This window comes from Perna viridis, chromosome 6 (assembly GCF_037379345.1).
Source record: "Perna viridis isolate PV_CMFRI_1.1 ecotype Kerala chromosome 6, ASM3737934v1, whole genome shotgun sequence".
NCBI classification, from domain to species: Eukaryota; Metazoa; Mollusca; class Bivalvia; order Mytilida; family Mytilidae; genus Perna; species Perna viridis.
Genome location: NC_142450.1, coordinates 24,185,417 through 24,211,934, shown reverse-complemented (window position 1 = coordinate 24,211,934; position 26,518 = coordinate 24,185,417). Strand labels below are relative to the sequence as shown.

General features: G+C 31.8%; 1 protein-coding gene and 1 pseudogene across 3 annotated transcripts; both read right to left on the bottom strand.

The window, feature by feature from the left end:
- Positions 1 to 6,306: 6,306 nt before the first annotated feature.
- On the bottom strand, positions 6,307 to 13,285 carry LOC148614176 (uncharacterized). 3 transcript variants are annotated; one of them, XM_088588083.1, is made up of 6 exons: positions 13,162 to 13,271; positions 11,121 to 11,170; positions 10,346 to 10,723; positions 8,721 to 9,040; positions 8,087 to 8,307; positions 6,307 to 6,944 (listed from the first exon to the last, which is right to left on the bottom strand). In XM_088588083.1, exons 3-6 carry the CDS (start codon positions 10,654 to 10,656, stop codon positions 6,753 to 6,755), a joined length of 1,044 nt encoding a protein of 347 aa, XP_088444209.1. In that variant the 5' UTR covers positions 10,657 to 10,723; positions 11,121 to 11,170; positions 13,162 to 13,271; the 3' UTR covers positions 6,307 to 6,752. The 3 variants fall into 3 exon arrangements, with proteins under 3 accessions (XP_088444209.1, XP_088444211.1, XP_088444210.1); XM_088588085.1 differs by having other exon boundaries at positions 11,121 to 11,166; positions 13,162 to 13,263; XM_088588084.1 differs by lacking the exon at positions 11,121 to 11,170 and having other exon boundaries at positions 13,162 to 13,285.
- A 10,245-nt stretch (positions 13,286 to 23,530) lies between these two features.
- Positions 23,531 to 24,926, bottom strand: LOC148614175 (uncharacterized; annotated as a pseudogene).
- Between the last annotated feature and the right edge of the window lie 1,592 nt (positions 24,927 to 26,518).

Sequence of the window (26,518 nt, the reverse complement as noted above, 5' to 3'; positions counted from 1 at the left end):
TATAGGTTCGTGTAAGACTATCAGTTAAAGTCATTTGATTCAAGGACTGCATGGCCGCGCACGGTTTTGCGTTCACGACCAATATTTCACCATGCTATATGATAACACTTTGTTTTTCTAAATTACATGATGGTATTTTTCGATTTTTTGTACTCTTTTCACAAAATTGATTGCTGACTTTCTTTTGTTTATTGATGAATAAAACCAGTATCATTTTAGATCTTCCACCCGCACAACCAATATACAATAAAGATCAAATTCGTGACAACCACGACTAGGAAAACGCACCAGACGGTAGAATCGATTTTATTAAACGTCTCTGGAATACAAGTTATTGAACTGACTTTCACCTATTGATAAAGCAATATTATTTGATATTTATTTTTGAAAAGCAAGAACAGATCAGTTTGATCCCTAAAATATTCCACAGGGTTACAATCTTTATTTAAGACCAGAACAAAAAAAAAGATTAATTAATAAATATATCTAGTAGCACCGTTGTTATACACAAAGAGTGCTTTCAGATTTTTTTTAGAGTTAAATGACTCTGACTCCGAGTATGTCCAGTGGATTAAAATATCAAAACAAATTTCTCTTTTAGACGAGCTTATTCCTATTGAATGTTTCTATGTACCGCCTTAAGGTTCGAACTATTTTTCAGATTAATGTTTCATTGGAAAAGAGAATGAGTTTTGTGATGTTTATATCAGATAATATGCACTAGTTGTTGGTGATACGAACGCACGACCGTCTATTGTACCAGATTTGCAGTGCCTGACGAGTACTTTTTAAATATTTTATATAGTCCAGACGAACTTTTTTTCTGGTTTTGATTATGGAAGACACAAACAAATCCCAATAGAAATAACAGGTGAAGATGCTGGCCGTGTTAAAAATGTATGATTTAGAACTGTCAGAACTATTTAAGAAGTGTAACATTTTTGTCGCTAATGACCGTATAAGTATTGACCATAGGACGAACTTCTTGTAAAAAATCTTGTGTGGTTGATTTGTTGTTACTCTTGCCTTATGTGTTCGATGTTATGACTGAATTTGAAATCACTGATTTTAATCCAATGTTTTCATATATGAATAAATGGCCGCATTTGTGTATTTCCTTAACAGCTGGCTCTGATAAAGTTGAAAATAGAGAAAATTACAAATAAATGTAAAGAAAGGTTATAATGGAACCAGCGTAAAGCAAATGATTGAGAGATGATTTAGAATATGTTGATGTTACAAAATGTTGATGTCAAACGTATTAATGTAGATCACAGTAATATGACCCTGATCAAATATTCATTTGTAAATGATTGATGTTTATTCTTTAATGAAATTGCTACATTTGTATTTGGTACACACAATTTCAATACTAATTGAAAAGATGAATGTAAACATTGATCCACTAAAGAATGCAGTATAAACCAATTAAATGATATTTTTCAACAATTCTGTAATTATTGAAAATTGAAAGTTTATAAAGAGAAGACAAAAATTATTATACTTTGTGAACCTAAATTATTTTCCAGTTTAGATTACAAGACGAAGAAATAGAATTATAGATAATTTTTCCTATCTGAGATTATTTTTCAAGTACAATAGCAATTTTTCTGATTGCATATAAAAAATTGTTTCCTAAGCTCAAAGAGATTAATTTAACATTAATAAAAATACTAGAAACCACAACATTCCTTTTGTTCTTCAGCTAAAACAATGATTGAACCTCTTTTACTGTATGGTTCTGAAATTTGGGGATATGAAAAATTGAAAATTATAGAAAGAATATTTCTTGCTTTTTGTAAAAGAATTTTGAAGGTTCAAATCTTGACCTTTAATTTTATGGTTTATGGAGAATTGGGGCGTTTTCCATAAGAAAAGAGTGTTAAAAGAAGAATGTTGTCATTTTGGTTTACACTTATCAATAACAAAGATAACTTTGGTGGTTTATTATGTTCTTATGTATAAACTAAAGTGTTTTAAACTGAGAGCTTCAAATGGATGAATAATTAGTCAAACTGACTTGAGATATGTGTTTTTAAATCAAAATGGTCAATTTGACTTGAATTATGTAACCTAAATTTTACAGTATCAATTTATACCAAAAATGTCCAGTAACATAAATAATTCTACGAAAGGGCAACTTTTTGGTTCATTTATATCATAATTTTCACTTGGGAAAAATCTTATAGTGCTTCAAAAAAACTAGTAGAATTTGGAAAACTAAATTACGTACATCAAATATACGTCTCCCAATAGAAACTTTAAGATGATTTAATGTGCCAAGACAAGAAAGATTGTTTACTTTGTGTAAGAATGTGATAGGGGTTGAATATCATGTTTTATTTATATGCAATAATAGTGTAGTAAGAGAATTCAGTAGCAAACTTATTCCCAACTATTACATACAGTACCCGAGGATGGACAAATTTACAAAATTACTTACATACTGTCATATTGCAAAAAAAATAAGAATAATCGGTCATAAATTAGTTTACTATTAGTTTACTTTCATGCTCAACTATAGAATCAATTGTATTAAAGTTGTATTGCTGCCAGATACTAAACAAATTTGAAGGTAAACTCAAATAAAATGTTTTGCATGGTGCAGTTTTCAATTTGAAAAAAAAATCCATAAAAAAAATGGTAAAAATCAATTAGGCAAGAGACTTACTTCGATCTATTAAATGTCACCTGATGATCATAAATTAATTATATAGTGAGTATTATCCGACACTTCAATATTATTTACTCAAAAAGTAATATCCATATACATGTACATGAATTTTAACTTACACTCTGCAACTATAAGATGTATATTATCTAAAGTAAGATCTACATCTTAATCTCTCTCCATCTACAGGTCTTGGTAACATTTTTTTTGTATTTGTATGGATCTGTCATTTTTTTCCATAGAACAACCTGAAAAATAAAAGTATACATATTGTTTTTCAAATTGACTATGTACATGTACATATACTTGTCAGAAGAGTTTTTTAATCCGGGACAGCTGGACAAACATTACATTTATCGCATGTTGCAGACCCAAAGATTTTGAAAAAAGTGGCGTTAAAAAGGGTGGTTTCAAGGCTGTAATTTACCAATTTTACAGTACATTAAGCACAAATGTAACAAAATTTTCCAATGAAAAGGATATTCCAGCACCAGACCCTCCCCCTAGTTCATCTACTTTTATCTTGTTTGCCATTTTGCAGGTTGGGAACAAGACCTGAAATAAGGGTTAACCTCCCATTTGGGGTACTATCCCTCATATGGTGTTTTTTTATCCATTATATATAAATAAATTGGGAAATTATGATTTTCTATTTAAAAGCGGGAATATTTAAGAGCATGTTCAAAATTTAGAAGGGTAATCTTAACTTCATTGTAAAATTAAAAATAGTAACAATACATTTTAGAGCGGAGGGATACATCAATTTACTTTCGATTTGGACAGATATAGTTGTGCAGGATGCAAGCAGCAGTTTCTGATGAAAACGACTATCATCATAAATATTTTAAGTTACAGTTACGCAAAAAAATTTTTGGGTGAAATATTGTCGGCACTGACTAGATCGGTTCAGTATCACCCGATATTTTAGATTATTTTTTGAAAGGTTTAATGAGTTACTGGTAACGATTTGGTATCATTTAAATGTGTTCTGTAGTGACCCTACTTTTTTAAAATTCTCAAAATAACTACATTTTTTCCATAAATACACTATTTGTTATATGTGGCACACCAACATAACATTAAAGATATAAAGATAGTAACAAAATTAACTTCTTGGCCAAGTTTCAAGTCTTTTTATGGAGTAATAACGAAGAAATTAACAACTGACATTTTCCTTTAGTGGAACCGTAAGTCTCCAAGGTCTGACCTTTTCAAATATATCTTGCAACTTTATCAACCGTAAATAGATAAAATATCATAAAAAAATTATATTTTACATAATAACTTTCCTTTCATAATGATTCTGGATAGATGGATCAGACTAAATATTTGAAGGACATTGGAACTCGGCCTCCTCTTCACAGCCTCTTGAAAACAAAAATCTGGTGCCTGGATAATCCAAGTTACTCTGTCGGAAACGAATATTGTTTAGATCTCAAAGATAGATATTATCGATGATTGTTGTACAAAACAACACTCCATTTGTAAAATAGAGTGAGTATGATGCAATTATGCAAACAAAAATAATCAATTACACGGTGAGAATGATATCAATACACATTTATTCATCACAAAATACAAATGATATTGACATTCGTATTTACATGTAGCTTGAATGACTTTTAAAACTCAATACCAACTGAATATATCTATGTACTCAATCTGTAAAGAATAAATGTTTTTTATTTTGACAAAACACTTGTCATGAAGGCTTGCAATTAGACCCATACGTTGTGGCTGCTCAGTTGTCTTCATCCATGCCCAATATATACTTTTACGCTGGGATTTTCTTTACTTCTACACCAAAAATACATGGAATTGAGACAAAATTGTCTTTTTACGTATTGAGTTACATTGCTTGTCGTCATTTCTTAATCGATTCCATTTTATTTCACATTGTTTTATTTTAACTTAATTTGCAATTCAAAATACTTTTGCCATTACTATTAGATGTTTTACTGAAGTGTTTGCTCATAAACTACATTGACCAATTTAATCAACGTGATTCTTCATTTTAGTTCTTTGAACTTTATTGTTTGAACAACTACAGGTACTTCTCGAATTTTATCGTTTTAAGGAAAACAACCCTCCCACTGTCAGATGAATGTGTAAAAATGTGGTAACATGCGTACTTGCGGACTGTTGCTTCATGAAATATCATGAAAATGTTTTTGTCTTTTCACTTTTTAGCCAGTTCTGAATAGTCAATTAAAAAAAAACAATACTAAACCCCATTTAAGTTATTGTAGTATAATTTGTACTATATACTTGTAGTATATAATAGTAAAATTTATATCTACGGACGACAAGAACGACATTCCTTGTGTCTGATAAAAACCCTAAGTTTTATGTTTTTTATTCTATGTGGGAAAACTAATGAGAAAAGCAGTTAGAAATTTGAGAAATTTATTCTCTGTAAAATTGTTTGTTGTTTGATCAGATAAAACAAGAAGTCAAAGAACACGAGTTTTAGTTTTAATCCATCTGTTTTTATTTTGCGTCCCGGCGTAAACTGCGTATTTAGCAGAAATTAAATCACTACGCAAAAATAAGGGATATGAAATTTTAATGTTCTTGGATATGCTTTTACGTTACATGTATATCATCACAGAATTTATAAGTAAACTATCAAACGGCATTATTGAGCAAGACCTTATGTAAATAAGCCCTTATAGCTACTTCCAAATTCTCATTATCTTTGCAATCTATACATATGTGTTGTTCGTTCAAGATAGAAAAGACACATGATATTACTATCCCTTTTTCCATATCTATGTAAGTAGCCATTCATTTCTGACGGATCGTTTTGCTTGAGGTCTACTACCACATAGATGACACAAAGTACTGATGAATTTCTATTGTCTTTTAAGTTACTTAAGAGTCAGCGAAAATGTGATTCAAGGTTGAAAATCCCACATTTTCTTATTTTTTATATTTTGTTAAAATGTTTTAGTAAACAGATATTAACATGCAGATTTTCAAATAGTCCTTGTTCTTAGGAAATGTATATTATAAAGTCTGTATTGTAGAATTCAAAATTAAGGGTGATAACTCTGTGAATTGCACTGAAATACTGTAGAAACTATTGGATTTTCGATCTTAATTATCTCCTTAAAACACAGATTGGAATGAATGATCATAAATTTGTTTCCAAAGACCCATAAAACAACTTAATGACAAAAATTTGTAGCCTTTTTTGGTTGTATCAAATATTACAGAATTTGCATGTTTCTAACAAAAGACTGGTACTTCTGTATTTCAATTAATTAACAATATTACAACAATAATTAAATCGATTATCATCTGTTGAACAGAGGGTGTAATTTTGCAAGATCTGTTGCGAGTATTATATTCTGTCATGGAAATGGACATTTTCCCCTATTTATCGGTGACTTAATAGTTAGTTTGACGAAACATTATATGGTGACATGTTAAAGTCACCAACACGAAAATATTTTTTTTCATTTGAACTATTCGAATAAGAGTTTGTTAATTTACTTTTATTTTATTTGTTAATTGTCTTTTGTATTCATTTTTTGGTTTTTCAGTTAACTAGTGGAGTGCTTGTTTATACATTATCGGACTTTTGAGCAATAGCCAACTATATATTTGGATGTAAATAAAAAGTCATACAATTTTCTTTCTGCTTCATTATTTTATTATTATTTAGTTTATATATACGTCATCTTCGTGTTTGCCATAAAAAAAAAAAATGAAACAACAAAAGTTATGACAATTGTTGAATTAAATAATCAGATAATCACAAGAAAAAACAATTGATAAAGCGGCTGAAGATTGCTTATGGAGGTAAGATCTATTTAATTTTATTTTCAATCAAATATCAAAGTTGTAGTGCACAAATAGTTATGGTTCAGACACATTTGTATTTGACTCTTTCATAAAGTTCACACTATTACTATTTAATTACTTCTAATTTACTTGCTGAAACAAAGCTTAAACTAAAAAACACGAATAGAAAATAATGCACTCAATCTAATGTTTAAAGTTCACAAAAAGCATGTAAAGTATTTAATACAGACTTTTTTGAACGAAATGATTGGAATGTCACAAGCCATTTCTATTATCTATAGTGATAGTTGTGATGACTGTAGTGATAGTAACCATTCTTCATATTCTTGTACCACCATTGAAACACGATTGCTACCACAATAATAAAAACAGTTAAAAAGAAACATTTTTGAGAACAGTATCCTGTGTCGTCAGTGTCAACCGGAGGAGGTTCAGAGGAGTCACTTAAATCTGGTGTGAATACCTGATAAAAGAAAATTTATGTTACTGATGTCGACTTTTGTTAATTTCGCATAAATTTCTAATGAACAAACAAACTAGATAATGCCATTTAGAACGACAACAAAAACACATATAACTCTATTTAAGAAGATAATTTGATCATGATATATTTTGCATTGTTTTTAATGATGTTAATAGGAAGAGTTTCTGTACATACAAGTTTGTCTCGAAGTTGAGTTTTGTTTATTATCCCTTTATTAGCAAAATTGGGAGTTTTATAAGTGTTTACATTAATATTTTTATAATGACCTTTTGAAATTTCACACCAAAACATGCCATTTCTAGTGGCACAACATCCGAAGTAAGTTTTAGCAAGTTATTTAATGAATACTTTCTAACCAAACCACATTTCTTCTCAACGATTTTAGTGGTAGGTTTGGCTGTTAGTTGTTGTTTTCTTTTCATATCACAACTCATATGTTATGTCAGAGCTTGCCGAAACCACGCAGACATTTGTATCGCGCTAGAACTCTAACAAATAAGCTTCTGGAACAGGCTTATGTTGCTACAAGATTGAAGTCATCACTACATAAGTGTTATAGTCGTCATTGTGAACCCGTGGATCGTTATGCACCGTGAAAACTGATTTATTCAACGGTTCATAGTTTTCCTTTCCACGTTTGTCAACCCTGGACTTGACTTTTTATGAGAAACTCGGTGGGTGTTTCTAGAAAAGCAGAAGGCGCTTACCCTACCGGTGCACCTGGTCCATGCTCCCAGTTTTTAGTGGAGTCCGAGTTGCTAATTTACTTTTGTTACTTTGTATGTATGATTTTAGTTACTTTATGTGATTTTTTGTGTATGTCTGTTTTCCATGTCTAGTCTGTTCCTGGATTGCATTCTTTTGATTACCGCTATAACCTTGGTTCCCTTGATTACTCAGTATGAGTATCAGTATGTATATACTCTTTCACTGTTGGACTGAAGACAGACACAAACATGATTGTCATGCTCGATTACCTCTAGATATTTAACTTCTTATGGTCAGAATTGACAGGTGATTTAAAGGATGACCTAGGTATTTACTAGCCTATTTGTGTAAAATAAAATATCCGCTACGAAAGAAGTTTATCAATTAAATAATATCTACTTATAATGATATACCTGTTTAAGAAAAGAAAGAACAGGTACATCCAATGAAGGATTTATAGAATCAGTATATTTCATTTCAGGATCAACTTCTGGGCAGTAGTTCACAATTTTTGCAAACCGGTGTTTTTCTAGTCCACGACATCTCATGAAAGCACCCTCTTTTTCCTCCGATCTCTTGTCCTTTTCTGTAGTATATCTGTCGGCATGTGTCATAGCACCGTAAACAGGAATATCTGTGGACAAACAATATGTAATTGGCTGAAATATCACTTTGGTTTTAAATAAACAAGTTATAACGAGCATGAATATGTGAATATGTCAAAGAGACTATAACCCCACCGGGATGAAATATGTCATATCAAGTTAGTCAAATTTATAACACACTTTCATGCCATTGCTTAAACTAATAGAATTAACCGAATCCAGCTATAATTTGAAGCTATTAAAAATATCATTTCTCTCAACGTACGTCGTCAGATCACTTAAAGAATAACTATTACTTGTCCTGTAATGGATTAATAAAAGCAAAAAAAAAAGCATTCAGTGTTTGTTAAAATATATATGTTATAAAGACATGACAAACGATGTGTTAAGTTGCAATTGCCATAAATTTCGAAGTAACAGGTTGAAGAAGAATCGGTCATACCTCTTTCTTTAGCAACCTGATTAATAGCTGCGAATAAATTTCTTGGAAGATTAGAATCTGGCTCGTAAGAACATACTGCAATTATCCGATTAATTCTCTGGAATACAAATTCATGACCCAAAGACGACTGTTTTTTTAACTGAGGCAAACGTTGTCTCTTCAAATTAGCCAATTGTTCGTTGTCTTTGAGTTTTCCTAGTAGAATAATTCTCAAAAGCTCTTTTGTGTGTTCTGAATCACAATCGTCAAAACCAGTCATATCTACAAATGTCGGCATGAGAATGTTGTCATTATCTTGGTAGTAATCTTTTTTCGTGTATCTAGAAAATAAGAACTTCTTATGTTTCTATCTCTTTTTTTCATTCGAAATATCAAACTTTGAGTCAGTTTTAGGTAGCATTAATCACCCTTCAGTTAATAAGTAAGTTGTAGTTGAACTTATTACACTCATAAAAAAAGTAAAATGTGTTTCAAATTTAGAAATTTAGAAATTGTTATTCTTCCACCGAAAAGTACAGTTATTTAAAAGCTAAAACTGACTGTAAGAAATCTTTGCGATGGGAATAGTGAACTCGGGTTTATTCGAAGTATCTGGAAACTACTGATATACTCATTATACCTTTTCTTCTTATATTCTTTAATTGTATGTAATATTATTATTATTTTTTTGCTTCTTTTATTATCAAACAATGCTTATTTAAATTATTGCTAGCACTTGTACAATTGGAGTTTACACTTGCAGTTTTTTCAAGAAGTGTTCGAAGTAACAGTTTTTTTCAATATCGGCAAAGAAAAAAAAAACAAACAAACAAACCGAAGGGTCAGGAGTGTTATATGTTTAAATCAAATATTTAGAACAAAAACATGGCCTGAACATGAAAACAGGACACAAAGACAATATACATAAACAATGTAGGAAACCGAGTTAAATAGATGACACACGAATACTGAAGATAAGGGAAAAAAATGATGACACACAAACTCGCACACACACACACACACACACACACACACACACACACACACACACACACACACACACACACACACACACAACAATAATAACCTAAAGCACTAGCAAAATGAACTCCTACAAAACAAACTGGGAGTGACATCACATCAGGTGCTCCGGAAGGGTAACCGTATCATGCTCCCACAGCGTCATTTAAGTGAGTATAATCAGGTATTTGTCTAGGAACAATAAATAATGCAGCTTCTCGCGACATGAGTCACAAAAGGGGGAGGACGCATCAAAACAATAATTCACACTAATGCGATATCATTCAATCAAGCAAAGTATAATGATGAAACAAAGTAAATAATGTGGAAATGGTGTTGAATTGATTTCAAATTGTAAAATGTCAAGTCACATATACGCTTCTTGGAAGAAAACCTATGTTGATTTTCATTTGATTACCATACAACTAAAATGATATAAGAAATTTCACGATTACTTTACATTGTCACTCTGAAAGTTATTTAATTTTAATATTTCAATAGGGACCTGTTAAAAGGCATTTTCATTTGAGTTAGAAACTGTTTCAGATAAGATTTGATTAGTGTTGATATAAAGTAAATAATGCAACATTAGAAAAGAAGACTTGTTTGTTTGTTTAAAATCTTACCTCTTCAGACGAACAGAAAATTGTTCATCGGTTTCAAAAACGCCAGATTTTGCATACTCTAGCCAATTGGATTTACTGAAACTTGCGAAAATAGTATTCAAGAAGGCTGACTTTCCACATCCTGGAGGTCCAATTATGGCTATGCCTAAAGCCTTTTTATCATGCCTGCTAGTACCCAATAATTTGTGACACTCACGAATCAAACTTATTTTCCGCCTGTATTCTGGGTCATGTTCGGCGTATCGTGGTAACTCGTCATTCTCATAACTTCTTGTCGACCAATATCTCTGATTGTCATTTGCGGAGTACATAACAACATGGACCAAGAACCAATCAGACCGATGTCAGTACTCGATTTCCGATTTCCTTTAATTGTACCTGATTTATTAAACAAAATGTGTTGGTGACCCAATGATATATTATCAACAGAAGTGTGAAATAAGTCTTGACATCGTTTCTGTTGAGATTTTTTTTCGAAAAGTTTATTATTCTTTATTGAATTATTTCTTATAAAGCAACGGACATTTTCCTTGATGTTAGATTGAGAGCATTGGTTATAATGGTAAAGCGAACCAACTATAGTTATTCTCATATGTATGTTCAGTATTGACACTATTTTCTCAAGAAACAATCCCATCAATATTGTCTCATATCATCTTATATGTCGTATGGTTCGTGATAAGCTTTAGGTTTGCCCATATTATTAATTTGATTTTTGTTCTTAAAGGTAAACAATTTTGTCTCTTTCTTTCAGTTATATACCAGTTATACATACCAGTAACTTTTGGTCAGTGTTATCGTTCAGTTGTTTAATTGGAATTCTATCTAAAAGCAACGTGAAGAATGTGTGTATGACGTCTTTTTTTCCTTATTTTCAGAATTTATGTTTTGTCATAGAAATGAAATACAAAACAATTTAGCAATTCTTTTTGTTTTTGCTAAAATTCTTCATTGATATTAATATTCAAAATTGCATTTTGAAATTTAATGGTTGTTCATCAGGTTTTCTTAACTATAAATATCTTCTAATGATATTTTGGCCTCATATAATCTGCACGATTAGGACAAAAGTCAAATATGTAATCTTTGTGTTTACCTTTAACTACTATGTCACCACAACGACATCGAAACATAGAATTTAGTAACTAACATTGGATAAGAAATCGATATCTTACTTGTTTTTCCAAAATTATTTATTGCTCACAGTTATTTTTCTATTTTTAAATGATTTTTTTCACACAATTACACAAAATATAGTGGGACAGCGTATGATAACACTACAAAACACTGCTTAGATATCTAAGGTGTTATCCAGACATGGATGCACCAGACGAGGGTACAAGTAGAAAATATTGATTTAGGATGCTAACCACACTACCACGATAGAAAGAAGATCTTCACGAAAAAGCGTCATTTGTTCGATGAAATCGAACTTGTTATTGAATAAGACTTTAATTTATATGGTTGTAACGTTATCATTTCGGGATATATTATGGTATGGAGTACACATAATAACTCTTATGCAGGGTAACATAGACAACAATACTTGCTCGTCACTTTATAGCCGACGGCCATAATATCAAGCATGAGGAATAAACTCATGAACAAATGACAATAACATAATGGGCTGTCTATAGACATCAACATCATTGAGAGTTAAAAGTTGTACATTAAATGGTTATTTCAAATCGTTTAGCTAGATCCTTAAATCTCAGTGTCCGTTATATTGATGACGTATTATCTTTAAACAATCCTATTTTAGGGGATTTGATTCATCGGATACTACAGACACTGTGAGGTCAATCTCATATCTTGACCTACACTTAGAAATCGATGGTAAAGGAAAACTATTGACCGAACTTTACGCCAAACGTGATGACGTTACATTTAGAATTGTCAACTTTCCTTTCATTTGTGGCAACATCACTACAGCACCACCTGCGTATGGAGTGTTCATGTCACAACTCATACGTTATGCCAGATCTTACCGAAACTATGTAGACTTTTTGTATCGCGCTAGAATTCTAACAAATAGACTTCTGGAACAGGGTTATGTTGCTACAAGATTGAAGTCATCACTACAGAAGTTTTATAGTCGTCATCATGAACTCGTAGATCATGATGACGACTATAAAACTTCTGTAGTCGTCATCATGAACTCGTAGATCGTTACGGTGTATCCATCTGCGAAAATTGATTTGTTCAACTTGTCATAGTTTTCCTTTCCTCTTTCGTCTACCCCGAACTTGACTTTTTATGAGCAACTCGGTGGAAGTTTCTAGAAATGCAGAAGACGCTTACCCTACCAGTGCACCTGGTCCATGCTCCCAGTTTTAGTGGAGTCCGAGTTGCTCATCTGCTTTTGTTACTTTGTATGTGTGATTTTAGTTACTTTATATTCTTTGTTGTATATATCTGTTTTATATGTCTGGTCTTTGTCCCTAGATTACATTCTTTTGATTACCGCTATAACCTTGGTAACCTTGTTACGTGTGTTTGTTTGCATGATAAAGGTGTGCAGTAATTTACACACACTCACAATAAGTCGCCTGCTGTTCATATAGCAATCCAAAATCGACCACAGTTGTGGTCTCAAAGCCTTTTAAGGACGATATATGAGAATTGATTTGTTTCAATTCGGTAATTTTAAATGTCAACAATACATCCATTGTGACCGAGTATTTTTGCACGTCTCTGTTTGTCATCAATATTTCTGTCTGTCAATCAATTCATGTATCACTCGAAGTTTTACTTTATAGTATGCCTATCCCATTTTCAAAATATATGAAACATCTTTAAAATGCTAAATGTCTTACCAGAACCTCCAGTTTTTATTTCCGCATCAAATTCGTAGTTCTACATATAGTTGATACATTTAAACCAGCAAGATCCGATCAGCTTATCGGGGAACATGCGCAATTAAGTGTTATTAGATAAAGACATATGGGCGGTACTTAAACAAACAGCTGTGTGTACAATAAAAACAAATGCATGTGTGGTTATCTTGGTAAATATATGCAGACGACATTTAGAGTTAATTATTGTTTGCTACATAAAGAAATAATTCTTAATCACCTTTTCAATTGAAAAATGAATTATGCCTTTCCAATTTTATTAATCTAGATATGCTTTAACTAGTTTACACCATATTTCTGACCGCGTGTTATATGCCTTTCTTTTTAGCACTTTTATATCTACTTGTCGGCTTGGATATTTAGCATCTTGCACAGTTTTTGTTGATGTTGCTTCCCTATTCACGTGTTCATTCCAATCTAAGATAGCTAGATTGGTCCGTAGTACATAAACTTGCTGGGAAAAGTTTATCCTTTTGTCATGATACTGCAACATAGCATTGTTGAAGCTTTCAACATAATAACTGTCCATGCAGTGTATATAATCTACAGGTGATTTATACACATGAGTGTTCATTAACGCTCGTCCAAGTAACATTTCTGCCTTTGGATCAGAAATCTAATCTTTTGATGGCTCATACTTCAGTTCTGTTTTACATCTTGATAATTCACTGCAGTGTTCATGATTATTTTTATACTGTTCGACAATATTCAGTATACTTAATTTAAGTTTTGTAGGATCTTGATCACAATTTTTCATTGCCCAGTAAATGTCAGTCTTGATACTGGCACTTTTATCTGCTAACTCGGGATGCCAAGTTTGCCCCTCTATGTACTTTGTGGCCCTGTGCAAATTGATTTGATTTCCTTTGCAATGGTTTTTGTTGCATGCAAAGTATCATTTGTAGATTTAGTATCCATTCCATTGCTCCTTATGAATTTGTTCACACTTGTATTTCTGTCATGACAATGAACACAGATTTTTACTTCATACTCATCATGTAAATTGTTAAAATACTCGTATATTCTTTCTGTTCCAATCAGTTCGAATTTCTGTGCACTCGGACAATCAACTTTAGAAATAGTTTCGACATGTAACACTTTGTGAGTTCTAGCACCAAGACATACAACATCAGTAAACATGGCGTTCTTCCTAGTTCTATGCCTAGCATCAGTAACAATGTCAATGCCGTCTTGAAGTTCTTCATAGGAAGCAATTTCTTCGAGAAGTGCTGTTTTACATGACTCATTTACTAAACCTTCTACCACTGGTGAATATTTTTGAAATATTCCATTTAGGGTAATTTCGCCAATACATCCAACATTTGAGGCCCGACAGAATCTTGAATACTGGTTTGGTAAAATACCAGAGACATAAAATCCATGAGCCATCCGAAGGTTACAAAGAACTTTGTCACCAAGGTAGGATGAAGAAGACCAAAGTAGACCCTGTTGTTTGTCTTCACATCTAAGTTTACAAACTCCAACATGTCCTTTTATATCAGTTGATTTGACAAATAAATTGCTCTTGCAGATTTTCCCGTGGTTTGTTACTCTCTGAATAGACTTTTCCCCAGTTATAAAAAGCTGTTGTTGGGATGCATCAATATCACAAGCTGTAAACGAACAATCTAAAAATGGAACATTCTCCTCATCATTTTGGTTCTCAGGGTCCAACTTTTGTGTTAGTTTATTTCACATATAAAACGAAATACTTCCAAAACCATGTCTTTATTTGTTGTTCTATTAGAATTTCCACCACCCATGGATCACTTGATGTCATTGGCCATTATATATATGTTTTTTTTCATCAATGGATTCACATGTAAAATTAATTTTTCCATCAATAGGTTTTGCTTTATCTTTCCTGGCAATATTTCTCTTCTTGACACTTTCAAAATTATCTTTTGCGTACTTCCTTTTTTCTGGTCGTTGATTATTTTCATTATCTATATTAATATTCTGAAGAGGTAGTGCTTCCATGATGATACATTTATTTTCATTTATTAAAAATTTCCCTCCAAACTGTGACATTTCCAAATGTCCCACTAAAACATGGGGCCATCAAGGAATTTATAGTAATGCATTTTATTTATATTAATTAATGTATTTTGTCAGGATCACCATTACCTTTTGAAACATTTTATTTTTGACAGGTATATCCTCCCATCTGATTGATTGTTGCAATGTTTTGAGTATTGGGATAATGATTCAAAATCTCTATCCTTCTATAACATCGTTGTCAAAGGTCATGCATTTTTGTTTCATTAGAGGGAAAGATAGGTTTTAATTAAATTGCCTAAGAATAAAAAAAAATAATCTGCCGAGAAAATAAAGTTTTACGAACAATGATAAATAAATTGACATGTGGTAATCTTTGGTCAACAAGTAATTCATAGTAAATTTTATAGACACTTTTACCCACAGAATAACCCCAAAATGCCTATAAAGTTGATTCTGACCCACTTCAGTAAATGATGACACATAAACTTTGTAAAAGTCAGTGGAAATGGAAAATCTGCAGTATGCAAGTGTGCTTTCTTTGGCTGTTACTGAAGAACAAAGATTAGCTATACAAGCTTTTTTCATCACAATAATTGGGATTTTAATTAAGTTAATCGGATGACAAATTGCTGAATCAAAGAACCAGCTGAAAACACCAACAGAAATGAGTCAACAACAAGTTGACCTGCAAACTTTTGAAAGTGGGCCAAACCATCAGGAAGACATTCAGCATGAAGCAGATTGAGATATGTGTTTGGAATGTTTTTGTACTCTATGTGTAACTATAAACATGCAAAGTTGGCTAGGTGAAGGGCAAATGGCTCACATTAGAAATAGTGCTATTAGGAAAACCAAATACAAACTATTTTTGAGAATGATGGAGAATAGGGAGGCCTGGAGTCATGAGCAGTACCTCAGAAAAAAAAAGTTGTCTTCTTAATAGAGATAGAGTAGATGACTCAGTAGTGGTTGTGAGGAGAGAGGTTATGCTATGCCTATCTGTGTTTTAAACCTTGTGAGAGAACTGTATCCAAATCCTAAGTCGAAGCCATACATGGGGCATAGATGGGATTGAAAATTGCTAGTTTTATATATATACTTCGACTTTTCACTTGCAGTATATTAGAATAAATTGATTAGAGTGTAACATCTTATTTGCTGACATATTCTATTCTTTGGATATGTGTTTATGGATTTTGATATCAGTATATATTTGGAATAAGGAGAAAATTCCATAATGCTAACAAGGTATGCGAAGCATGCCTGTAACCACTATCTTGCATGTGCATTTGTTTACCAAAAACAAAAAAAAAAACAAAAAAAACAAAAAAAACCAGCTGATATCAAACTCCTCCCACTAAATTCAAAATCTGTACAAAGTTGTGTCCACTTCGTATTTTTCAAATGTAATTTCTCTAAGAATATTAATCATATAGGAAATATGTTTTCACAATTTGTTTATTGTTATGGTCGAGACATTTGAGACAAAGATTGTCAATAAAATCTGCTTTAAGCTCAAAAATATAAAATTACATTCTCTGATCTTAACCCTTTCAGTTACAATAAGATTTTTGAAATGCAAAGGATGCAACCCTTATATACCCAGGCTGCTGCTTAAAGATAGATATTTCGTTTATTGTACTAAGAAGATATTTGTACTTCTATAAGTAACAGTAACAGTAAGTGTACTTATCTTGATAATAAACATGAATATATGTTATCAATTAAAGTTCACTAAGGACGACATGGCCGCGAGGAAGTATTTGCACTCAAGAACTACATGTAACATAATATTTGATCAAACTTCGTTTCTCCAATTTACATGATGGGATTTTCGACCGGTGTAAACTTACTTTACTATTTTCACAAAATTGAATGCTGGCTTTCAGTTGTTTATACCTCCTGAAACGTGAAACATTTCCATTTGAGTGTGCTTCGTGTGCTTCGTGTTCGTGTTTCGTGAGATCGTGTAACGTGAAGTGTGGGATTCGTGTGTGCTTTTCGTGTACGCACTTCACTTCGTGCTTCGTTCTTCGTGTATCGTGCAACATTCCGCGTGCAACGGGTTTTTTTTAAATTCTGATTAAATGATAGAAATAGCTCCTATGGTAGATCAATTTTACGGAATACCGTTGTAATATCGTTTTCTATTCCAAAAACAGTGTTCCTTTTACATTGAAAAAAAAGATTGTCAGGAATAAATACATATAGAAAATAATTGGTTTCGAACAGTCCTGGGTTATTTGTACAAATAATGAAACACTGTAAAAATTTGAAGAGCCTTCTGAAATGATCGGTGAAAAGCTTCGAATTCCCGAACTAAAGTTTTTGTGTTTGAGAATAAAAATTGAGTATATTTCCCCCCAATTTTATGAAATTTCAATATTTTCATACTCTCAGAACAGTGAAAATGTTTTTGCAATGTACCATGTATAATACAAATGGGCATTTTTCATATCAATCATTGTTTTTTTTTCTTTTTTAGACAAATAAGATTGTATCACATTACCTATAAAATTAAAAGAGCTATTTATTTCAAAATAGAGTAGTTTTTACCAATACGTTATGAAATTTTTGTATTTTTATTCACCTGGAACAAGAAATATGTGTTCTCAATGATCCATGTACAACAAATATGAGCATTTTTTACATAAAAATATTTTCTTTTCACATTCAGAGCAATCAGATTGTATCGCATAAGTCTAAAATACACTATTATCTAAAAATTGAGTATATTTTACTTACTCCTAGACCAGTGAAAATGTTTCCTCAATGAACCATGTATAATAAAAATAGGCATTTTTCATGTCAACAATGCAATATTTCCTTATTGAGACAAATAAGATGGTATCGCATTAGTTAAAATAGCTAAATTATTTCAAAAATACTTTTTTTACCAATACTTCATGCAATTTTGGTATTTTTTTTTCTTTTGGCACATGGAAAATGTGTTCCCAATGATCCATATACAACAAATATGGACATTTTGTAAATAATAATTACTTTCTTTTCATATTCAGAGCAATTAGAAGGAATCGCATAATATACTCAAAATTTTGTGAAGTAACTATGTAAAATAGAAATTCAACAAATATAGACATTTTTACATAAAAATAGTTTTATTTATTTCATGTTGAAAGCAATACGATTGTACAGTGAAAAAAAACTTTTATTCTATTTTTTATTTGCATTTTATATCAATTTAATGAAATTTCCAGACAAATGAAAATGTTTTCACAATGTACGATGTGCAACGAGAATGAACCTGTTTTTATATCAAAACATATATAGACATTTGAAAATTGTATATATCGAATGTGTTCATTAAAGCATAATACACATTTATGTAAAATTACATGTAAGATGTTAGCTATCAACAAAATACGACGTACGTCTTTTAGTCGTATTTTGTTGATTGTTCAATCCAAGTATATACCAATTACGGAGATGAATATTCCCGGCGGACACGTTCAATTGTGTATCGTGCGTTGTGCAACGTGTTTCGTGCTTCGGTTAAGTGCTTCGTGTGTTTCATGGGCTTCGTGTGCGTTGGATTGGGAACGTTACACATTTCAGGAGGTTTATAAATGAATAAAACCCGTATCATTTTCCTTAATCAACATGTTAGATTACAAGTCTAGAAAACGTTCTGGAAACCCATTAAATATTACATGTAAGTAAGGGAGTAATCAAGGGAAACAAAAATCAAAATAATGTAAATCCAGGTACAACGACAAGACATGCAAACAGACACACACAACAAAGAACATAATATAACAAAACATGATACATACAAAGTAACAAAAGTGAATAAGCAAACTTCACTAAAAACTGGGAGCATGGACCAGGTGCACCGGTAGGTAAGGCGTCCTCTGCCTTCCTAGAAATACCACAGAGTTGCACATAAAAAGTCGTCCAGGGTACACAAAAGAGAAAAGGGAAAATATGACGGGTAGAACAAATGGTGCATGGTGCAGATAGGTATACCATAACGATCCACGAGTTCATAATGACGACCATAAACCATCTGTACTGAAGACTTGTAACAACATACCCCTGTTCCAGTAGCCTAATTGTAAGAAGTCTAGAGCGATGCGAACATTCTGCGTAGGTACAGCAAGCTCTGTGTGGTGAACTCCATATTCAGGTGCTAAAGGGATGTTGCAAAAGATGAAAGGAAAGTTATCGTGTTGTCATAAAGTTTGGTCAATAGTTTTCCTTTTCAATCGATCTCTAAGTGTAGGTCAAGACATGAGGCAACTTCACAGTGCTTATAATGGCCTTTATCTCGAGTTCTTAGGGGTAGATGTGATGTATAAAATCCCGAAACTAGAATTGTTTAACGATAATACGTCATCTATATAGCGGAAACTGAGATTTAAGGGTCTAGCTAAACAATGTTTCTTCTTTTGGATCAGATCAACAACTTAGTAAGCATTAAAAGAGTAAAGGAATAGGTTAGAAAGTGGAGGAGCACAATTTGTTCTCAATGCCAATCGGCAATTTGAAACACGCACCCATCACGCTGGACAACTATGTTGTCGATAAAAATTTCAAGCATTTTGAAAACATCTTTTCGGTATATATTGAAGATGATTTGGAATTGTTTCACTACAAAGTATCTCTACCAAGAATTACATGTACATAATTGCATCTACGTGTATCTTTTGTTTTGAGTAAGAACGATGTATAATGTTTTTGAGTGGATTTTAACTGATTACTGGGAATAGAAGTATAAAGAATTGAAAATTATAGGTTTTAATGCGATTATATTATGATAATAATCTTGAATAGAGGGTTGTCAGAAGGTCTTTCGAATTTTTCAGGATCCTCATTGAATTAATATCACTACGGGAGTAACAGTTGTTGTGAACAATTAAAACAATCCCTAACTACACTGAGTGGTTCATACATAATTACTGTACGTTTTCAGAGGGAAAGGTTAGTAAAACATTTAAGCGTCTTTGTAATTTTCTCATAAACACTACCTTGTCCTGACACCATCACTATACTGAGTCCCAGAATTGGATGACTCAGGAATTGATTTAGATAGACGGTGTTACTGTTTTGGATCCTGGTATAAAGCTGTTTACGAAAGTTGCAGTCTGTTCTAGTTTTAAAAAATCTTAAAAAAAATTCCTTTTTTTTGTCCAAATAATTTAACTTTTCTACAGCAGATTCTTGTTTAAAGTACATACGAAGCCTGGAAAATATTTTCAGAATTTTATTTCAAAAAAACAAAAATATTCCTATTCGACTGTATGCAAATTTAAATTTCATATACCCGGTATTTTTGTTCTTTATTTTTTGCTGAAGTACTAGAAGATCTTTTTTCAATATTCAGGTGCATACAGTGTAACTCTGTCACGTGACACATCTAAGGAGGTTTGAATTACTTGAGTGTTGTTTTTTATATGGTATATTTAGTTTCATGTCCGGAGTTATACAAGGTTATTTTTTTGTTTAATGTACTTTTGCTTATAGATGGTATGTGCTTGCTATGGTATCATGAATTGTTCTCTCATACCTTTATTTTATTGTCTGATTACACTGCTGTTTTCAACATTTGTTGAAACCGTGGTATGTTTTCCCTTACAGAATTTGAAAGTAATAGCAAAAATGTATATTTTGTTTTTTTTATTGTTTATGTGTTTTGTAACCAGTGTGTGTTTGGCTTAATTAAAATATTTGACAAGAACAACATTGCGATACGCATCCCAAAGTATCGAAGTTTAAGTCTACAACGTACAAGAAAAATTGTATTTTACTGTTTATTCATATAAGTAATTGGTATTTGCTTTTTTATTTTCTCATGTCTTCTTTTTTGTTGTAGATTTATGCTAGTTATTATTAGATTTCAATGCAATATAAATCCACAGTGTTTATTATGATGGCTAGCTGTTTTGACATTCTTTGTATTTATTGCAAGTACATCTAAATTACCTGTTAAATAATTTTGTTTAGTATACTTTAATGTTAGCTCATATAACAAGAAATGTTTTAACCAAATAATCTTATCATGTTAACTGGTATTGTGACGCAATACACAGCAAAAGTAGAGTTGCGTTATCATATTGGATATACTAGTTACTGAAATGTCCATCCATAGGCAATTGAATTATGAATTTGGTAAAAACACAGTGCCCCGTTAACAGTCAACATTTCATTTATTTCATAAGAAAACTTATTTATTATATTTCATCGACAAGTCAATAACTCTCAAGATGTTTAATTCTTTAAAGTACATGCATGCATCCACTTTCACGTAATATATTAGGATGAACGTATGAGTTGTGATATGAACTCCATACGACTTCACAGTGACTGTATTATCCTTTATTTCAAGTTCTTTGGGGTGGACGATGTATCAACTCCCCAAAACTAGGATTGTTTAGGACATTTTCACATAAAAGAGTGCTTTTTTCGTATTCAGAAAATTAGAAGGTATCGCATCAATCAAAAATACTCTAATATCTACAAATTGAGTATATTTTACGATAATTTTATGAAATTTTAATATTTTCTTACTCCCAGACTTGTGAAAATGTTTTCACAATGTACCATGGACAATAGAAATGGACATGTTTTCATATCAACTATGCAATATTGTTTTTTTAGACAAATAAGATGGTATTGCATTAGTCAAATTAGATATTTTTTCCAAAATAATGTACTTTTCACCGACACTTTATGAAATTTTAGTATTTTCATTCTCCTGGAACAAGGAATATGTGTTCCAAATGATTTATATACAACAAATTGGGAGGTTATAGAAAGTATAAAAAATGGTATAATGTACTCTGGAAAGTATGAGAGTAAAATGAAAATATTCAAGCCTCTAAAAATGGTTATATTCACTAATAGTGAACCAGGGATAAACTCTCAAGTGATAGATATGAATTAATGTATTTACCAATGTAATTTAATAAAGTTGTTGCGCATGCGCACTAACAAAAAATCATACAAATTGAACAAAAGTAAACGGAAATAAACATTTAAAATAAAAACAAAAATTTAAAAAAAAATCTTATTTTAAACCCCACTTGGTAGGGAAGACACAATATTTAGACACCATTGTTCGAGGTCTTAGTCATCCCTGTGACATCAAATATTAATGACTTAATATATTAAGAAATAATTCTGTTACAATGTCTCCGATTTTCAATGGTATCAAGAAAGATGTGGTAACTTTTACAGTTATTGAGTTTTATGTAAATAATGTACCCCTACTCTACTGATTCCCATCATACCAGGTAGTATCAAGTATTACAAATACAAAGAGTAATCAAGGGAACCACGTTTCTAGCGGAATTCAAAAGAATGCAATCCAGGGACAAAGAACAGACATGGAAAACAGGCAAAGACAACAAAGAACAAACAGTAACCAAAATAATAAATACAAAGTAGCATAAGTAAATGAGCAACTCGGATTCCACGAAATAAAAAACAAACAAGAAACAAATCTTATATAGTTCAAGGGATGGAAGGGTTCACCATACACCCTTCCACCTCATCAACTTTATGATGATTTTCAGGTAGCTTTATACCTCTCATTGACAAATCAATTTGCAGTCAATGAATATCCTCGGATTCTGAGTTGCAGAAAAGTTAAGTCAAATGCATAGTTTTGGTTTACTTTGTTCATGTTTGGAACCTTTTTAAATGTTTATCAGCTAATAGATAAACCACTTTTAATTCGTGGTGAAATAAAGCGAAAACACATTATATATTTTATATAGAACCCTTTTCTTGAGTACGAGGAAATTTTGCTACGCAGTTGTATCAGACATCGACTAAAGTGAACACAATGTATAGGCGAAATTATTTGATGATTCTCATCCAAAAATGCTACTCACAGCTAGATATCTGGAATAAGGATACGCGCTTCTTATCATAAACAGCTGTGTTAGCCTTTACTAGCATATTTTGGGGGGATAAAGAAAATAGTACATTCATTTTATTTGTAAACACAACGTGGCGATATGATTTATGCACTCCACTTAATGTAGGAAAAGTAAAAGAATTCTTAACTAAGTTGCCACTTTCAGTTCCGATTAACATCGTAGTTAAAACAATTACCAAACTAGCATTAAACGCAAATGAAAACTTGAGGAGTTGAGGATAAATGTCTCAATTTTTAATCAAGTGAAATATTGTTAGTAAACTAGCTGCTTTTTAACATGTCTGTCGAAGCTTCAGTAAGCAATAAAGGCTAATATATGGTCAGGGCTCAATTAAGAACGAAGAATTTGCTAATTTCTCATAAACAGACTCACAGTGATATTTCTAAAGGAAAACCAAAGTTCTTCCCCTAGCACAAGTCCTTAAAATTAAGTAAATTGGTCAATTCAGACGAAAAAAAGGTATCGGGTTTTGTTTCGATGATTTATATACTTTCTCCATTTCAAATATATAGTGTCCTTCGTATGAACATCTTCCATCATTCCACGGCCCAATATGACCTTCATATTGCACTATTTCAAGACAGTTTTCATTCTCATGATAATTATCAGAATTTCCAGGCCGCCAATTACCGTATGTAAAATGTAAACCATTAGGCGCCCATACCCATTGTCCTTCCAATACTTCGTCTGTTCCACCAATCAAAAAATCAACTGACAAAAAGAAGATAAAAAAATTTTAGTTTGTAGGCGCATCGTACAGAACTTTGTTGATCTGTAGATTTTTACAGACCAGATGGTGGAAGAAAAAACAAACTTATAAAAAGAAATAGACCACTGAAGGCCAATTTGTAAAAAAAAACAAATATTTATTATTAACGAACGATTGGTTTGGTGATAGGGTTGATTGTTCAAGTATACAATTATCACTTAATTAATTGATAATCATATGTGTATTTGTCACTTAAACATTTAAAGTGATCTCCAGGCATAATCATTGAGTCATTGGTTTTACTAAATGTACAGGTATTGAGTGATCATGCATTGGTCATGTGACTTTTATGGAATCATTTTGTATATGATGTAATTTTCCTCACATGAGACTGTATGATGTAATTTTACTGACATGAGACTGTATGATGTCTGAGCAAATGATCGTATTGATTATTACATTGGTTTAGAAACATTTACTAATCATAATTTGCATATTTGGTGATGTAGATCTTTTGTATAAGTGATGTCATACACGCTTTGATGTGTGATGTTGATATGATAGGGAATTTTCATGGGTTGTATGTGAAATAGTGTCTGTGGTTGATTTAGATAATTTAATTGAATTTAGATCCTTTCATGGTGTTTAAAGTGTTATTGGTCATGGACATTTTGGATAATGTTATGGAACATATCTGCATAAAAGTGTGTGATTAGTTTAATTTGGAATTCTGTTTAAAAAGGTTTTTCAATTTTACTTTTAAATTTGCAGTAATTAAGCTTATAGCTTTGTGCCAGCCTATATGATTTGTTCCTTTAAAGGTGAACTTGCATACACATTGTGCTACAACTCACTTAATGCACTGTGGTATCTTTTCTCAACGTTGATCTCAACGGAGAGAAAATAGAGGTAAAAGAAGTTTCGATTTTTATCGATAAAAATTTTTTTCTCGAAAATTAATATGAGACTCGTATTTACTATGTGGAATAAAATGGAGGTCTTATGATTCTTATCCGAAGGTTTGGGTAGGCCCTTTGTTATAAGAGTTATCATGTCTGTGATAAATTTTCGTCAGCTGTTTCTATAGAAGCCAGTTTGGAGTTGTAAGCCATGCAAAAACTCTAGAAAATAAAAACATAATTTATTTTTATGAGGCATTACAGGTAAAGTATAAACAAAACAATACACTACAAAGTATCTTATTCATTAGTAAAAGTACCGGAGAAATATTTTATGCCGCAGTTCTAACTTTAAAAAGTATTGTTTCGTTAAGTTAAACTGTAACAGATATATTTCATGGGCGCACTTCTAAACTTTAAAGAAAGATTGTTTCGTTAATTTAAAACTATAACAGATATATTTCATGGTGTTAAGATGAAAACTGATGTTAATGAATTTCCATGATAGATTTAATGATTCATTGCCCCTTCTTTTTTAATCATACTGCTGGAAAAAGGAGGTTGTATTCACTCGTCGTATGCTTTTAAGCTCTGAAATTTTAAGATTCTTACTGCAGGAGAAGACCATGACCGGAAAGAGGTGCCAAAAAAGTAACAAGAATTACCGAAGTGGTACCATCCTCTCTGGCACTCAGCGAATACTGTAGAAACAGTTTTTAAATCTGAAGGAAAATAATGTAAGTAAAGGTTACACAGGCTAAGTTATTTCCCATGATTTTCACCTGAGTTGAGCAAATAAATTAAGTGACAGAGTTCACGTGAAATTCGGGTGAATGGAGCCTTCACGTGAAATTCACACGAAATGTTCACAAGAAATTCGTGTTTAGTGAATTTCACATGAAAATCATGTTAATTGGATGTAAATGTCATATAAATTTCACGTGAAGCTCGATTGACGTGAATTTCACGTGAAAAATATTTGCCTGTGTACATACTTGAAATTGATGAACTTTTCTTTGGTAACTGAAGCAGAGTAATGAGGATTTAGAAAAAGGGGTTTTTAAATGAAAACAAATGACAAATCAAATATGGAAATAACCTTAAATTTGAAAAAGAAAATATAAACATATTGTTTCAAAATATATTTACTTACCTATATAAAAGAAAAAAACTAGGCTAGAGTGTTATATATACATAAAACCCATGAGGCGATCAAGTTACTAATTTTAGCATAAAAAAACTTTTGTTGGTGATATGATGTATCAAACAATATATTGATATAATTATAATAGTTTTTAATACTTACAAAACAGAATTAAGCATTTAGTCATATGTCCCATGTCTGTTGAAACTGTTATGTTCCTGTGTACTGAAAATACAGTTCACGAACAATAACAATCAGTCTAACCTTTCATTCTTCTGAAGATTTGAACATTCGGTTTAATATGTTTGCCTAATGTAGTATATTTTAATAGCGTATACTTTTTCCAGACACTTGGACTAAGGGTTCGTTTAGAAACACACGAATCAACTTTTAAGTAGGATAAATTGCAGGCAGATTTAAATGGACTGCGATGTTATGTACATGTTACGTATTCTGCTTAGCTGTTGAAACCCCATGTGTGATTCACTGAATGTTCTCCGCAATACCAAGCAAACTTTGAAACTAGCACTTCGTTCACTTTAAAGAATCTTTTGAGTAAAAATTTCAATTTACCCACCTTTTGGTCAAGCATTCGAAAGAAGTGAGATAAAAATTCATGTACTACAACCGGGTATCGGATGTATTTTAATGTCTGTCCAGC

What these genes read in the sequence shown, in the direction of transcription:
- LOC148614176 (XM_088588084.1), bottom strand. Translation starts at nt 10,656, where the DNA reads ATGTACTCCGCAAATGACAATCAGAGATATTGGTCGACAAGAAGTTAT. An exon ending in TCAGGTTGCTAAAGAAAGAG is followed by an intron (nt 8,308 to 8,720) that starts GTATGACCGATT and finishes GTTTGTCCACAG; the next exon opens with ATATTCCTGTTTACGGTGCT. An exon ending in TTCTTTCTTTTCTTAAACAG is followed by an intron (nt 6,945 to 8,086) that starts GTATATCATTAT and finishes TTCTTTTATCAG; the next exon opens with GTATTCACACCAGATTTAAG.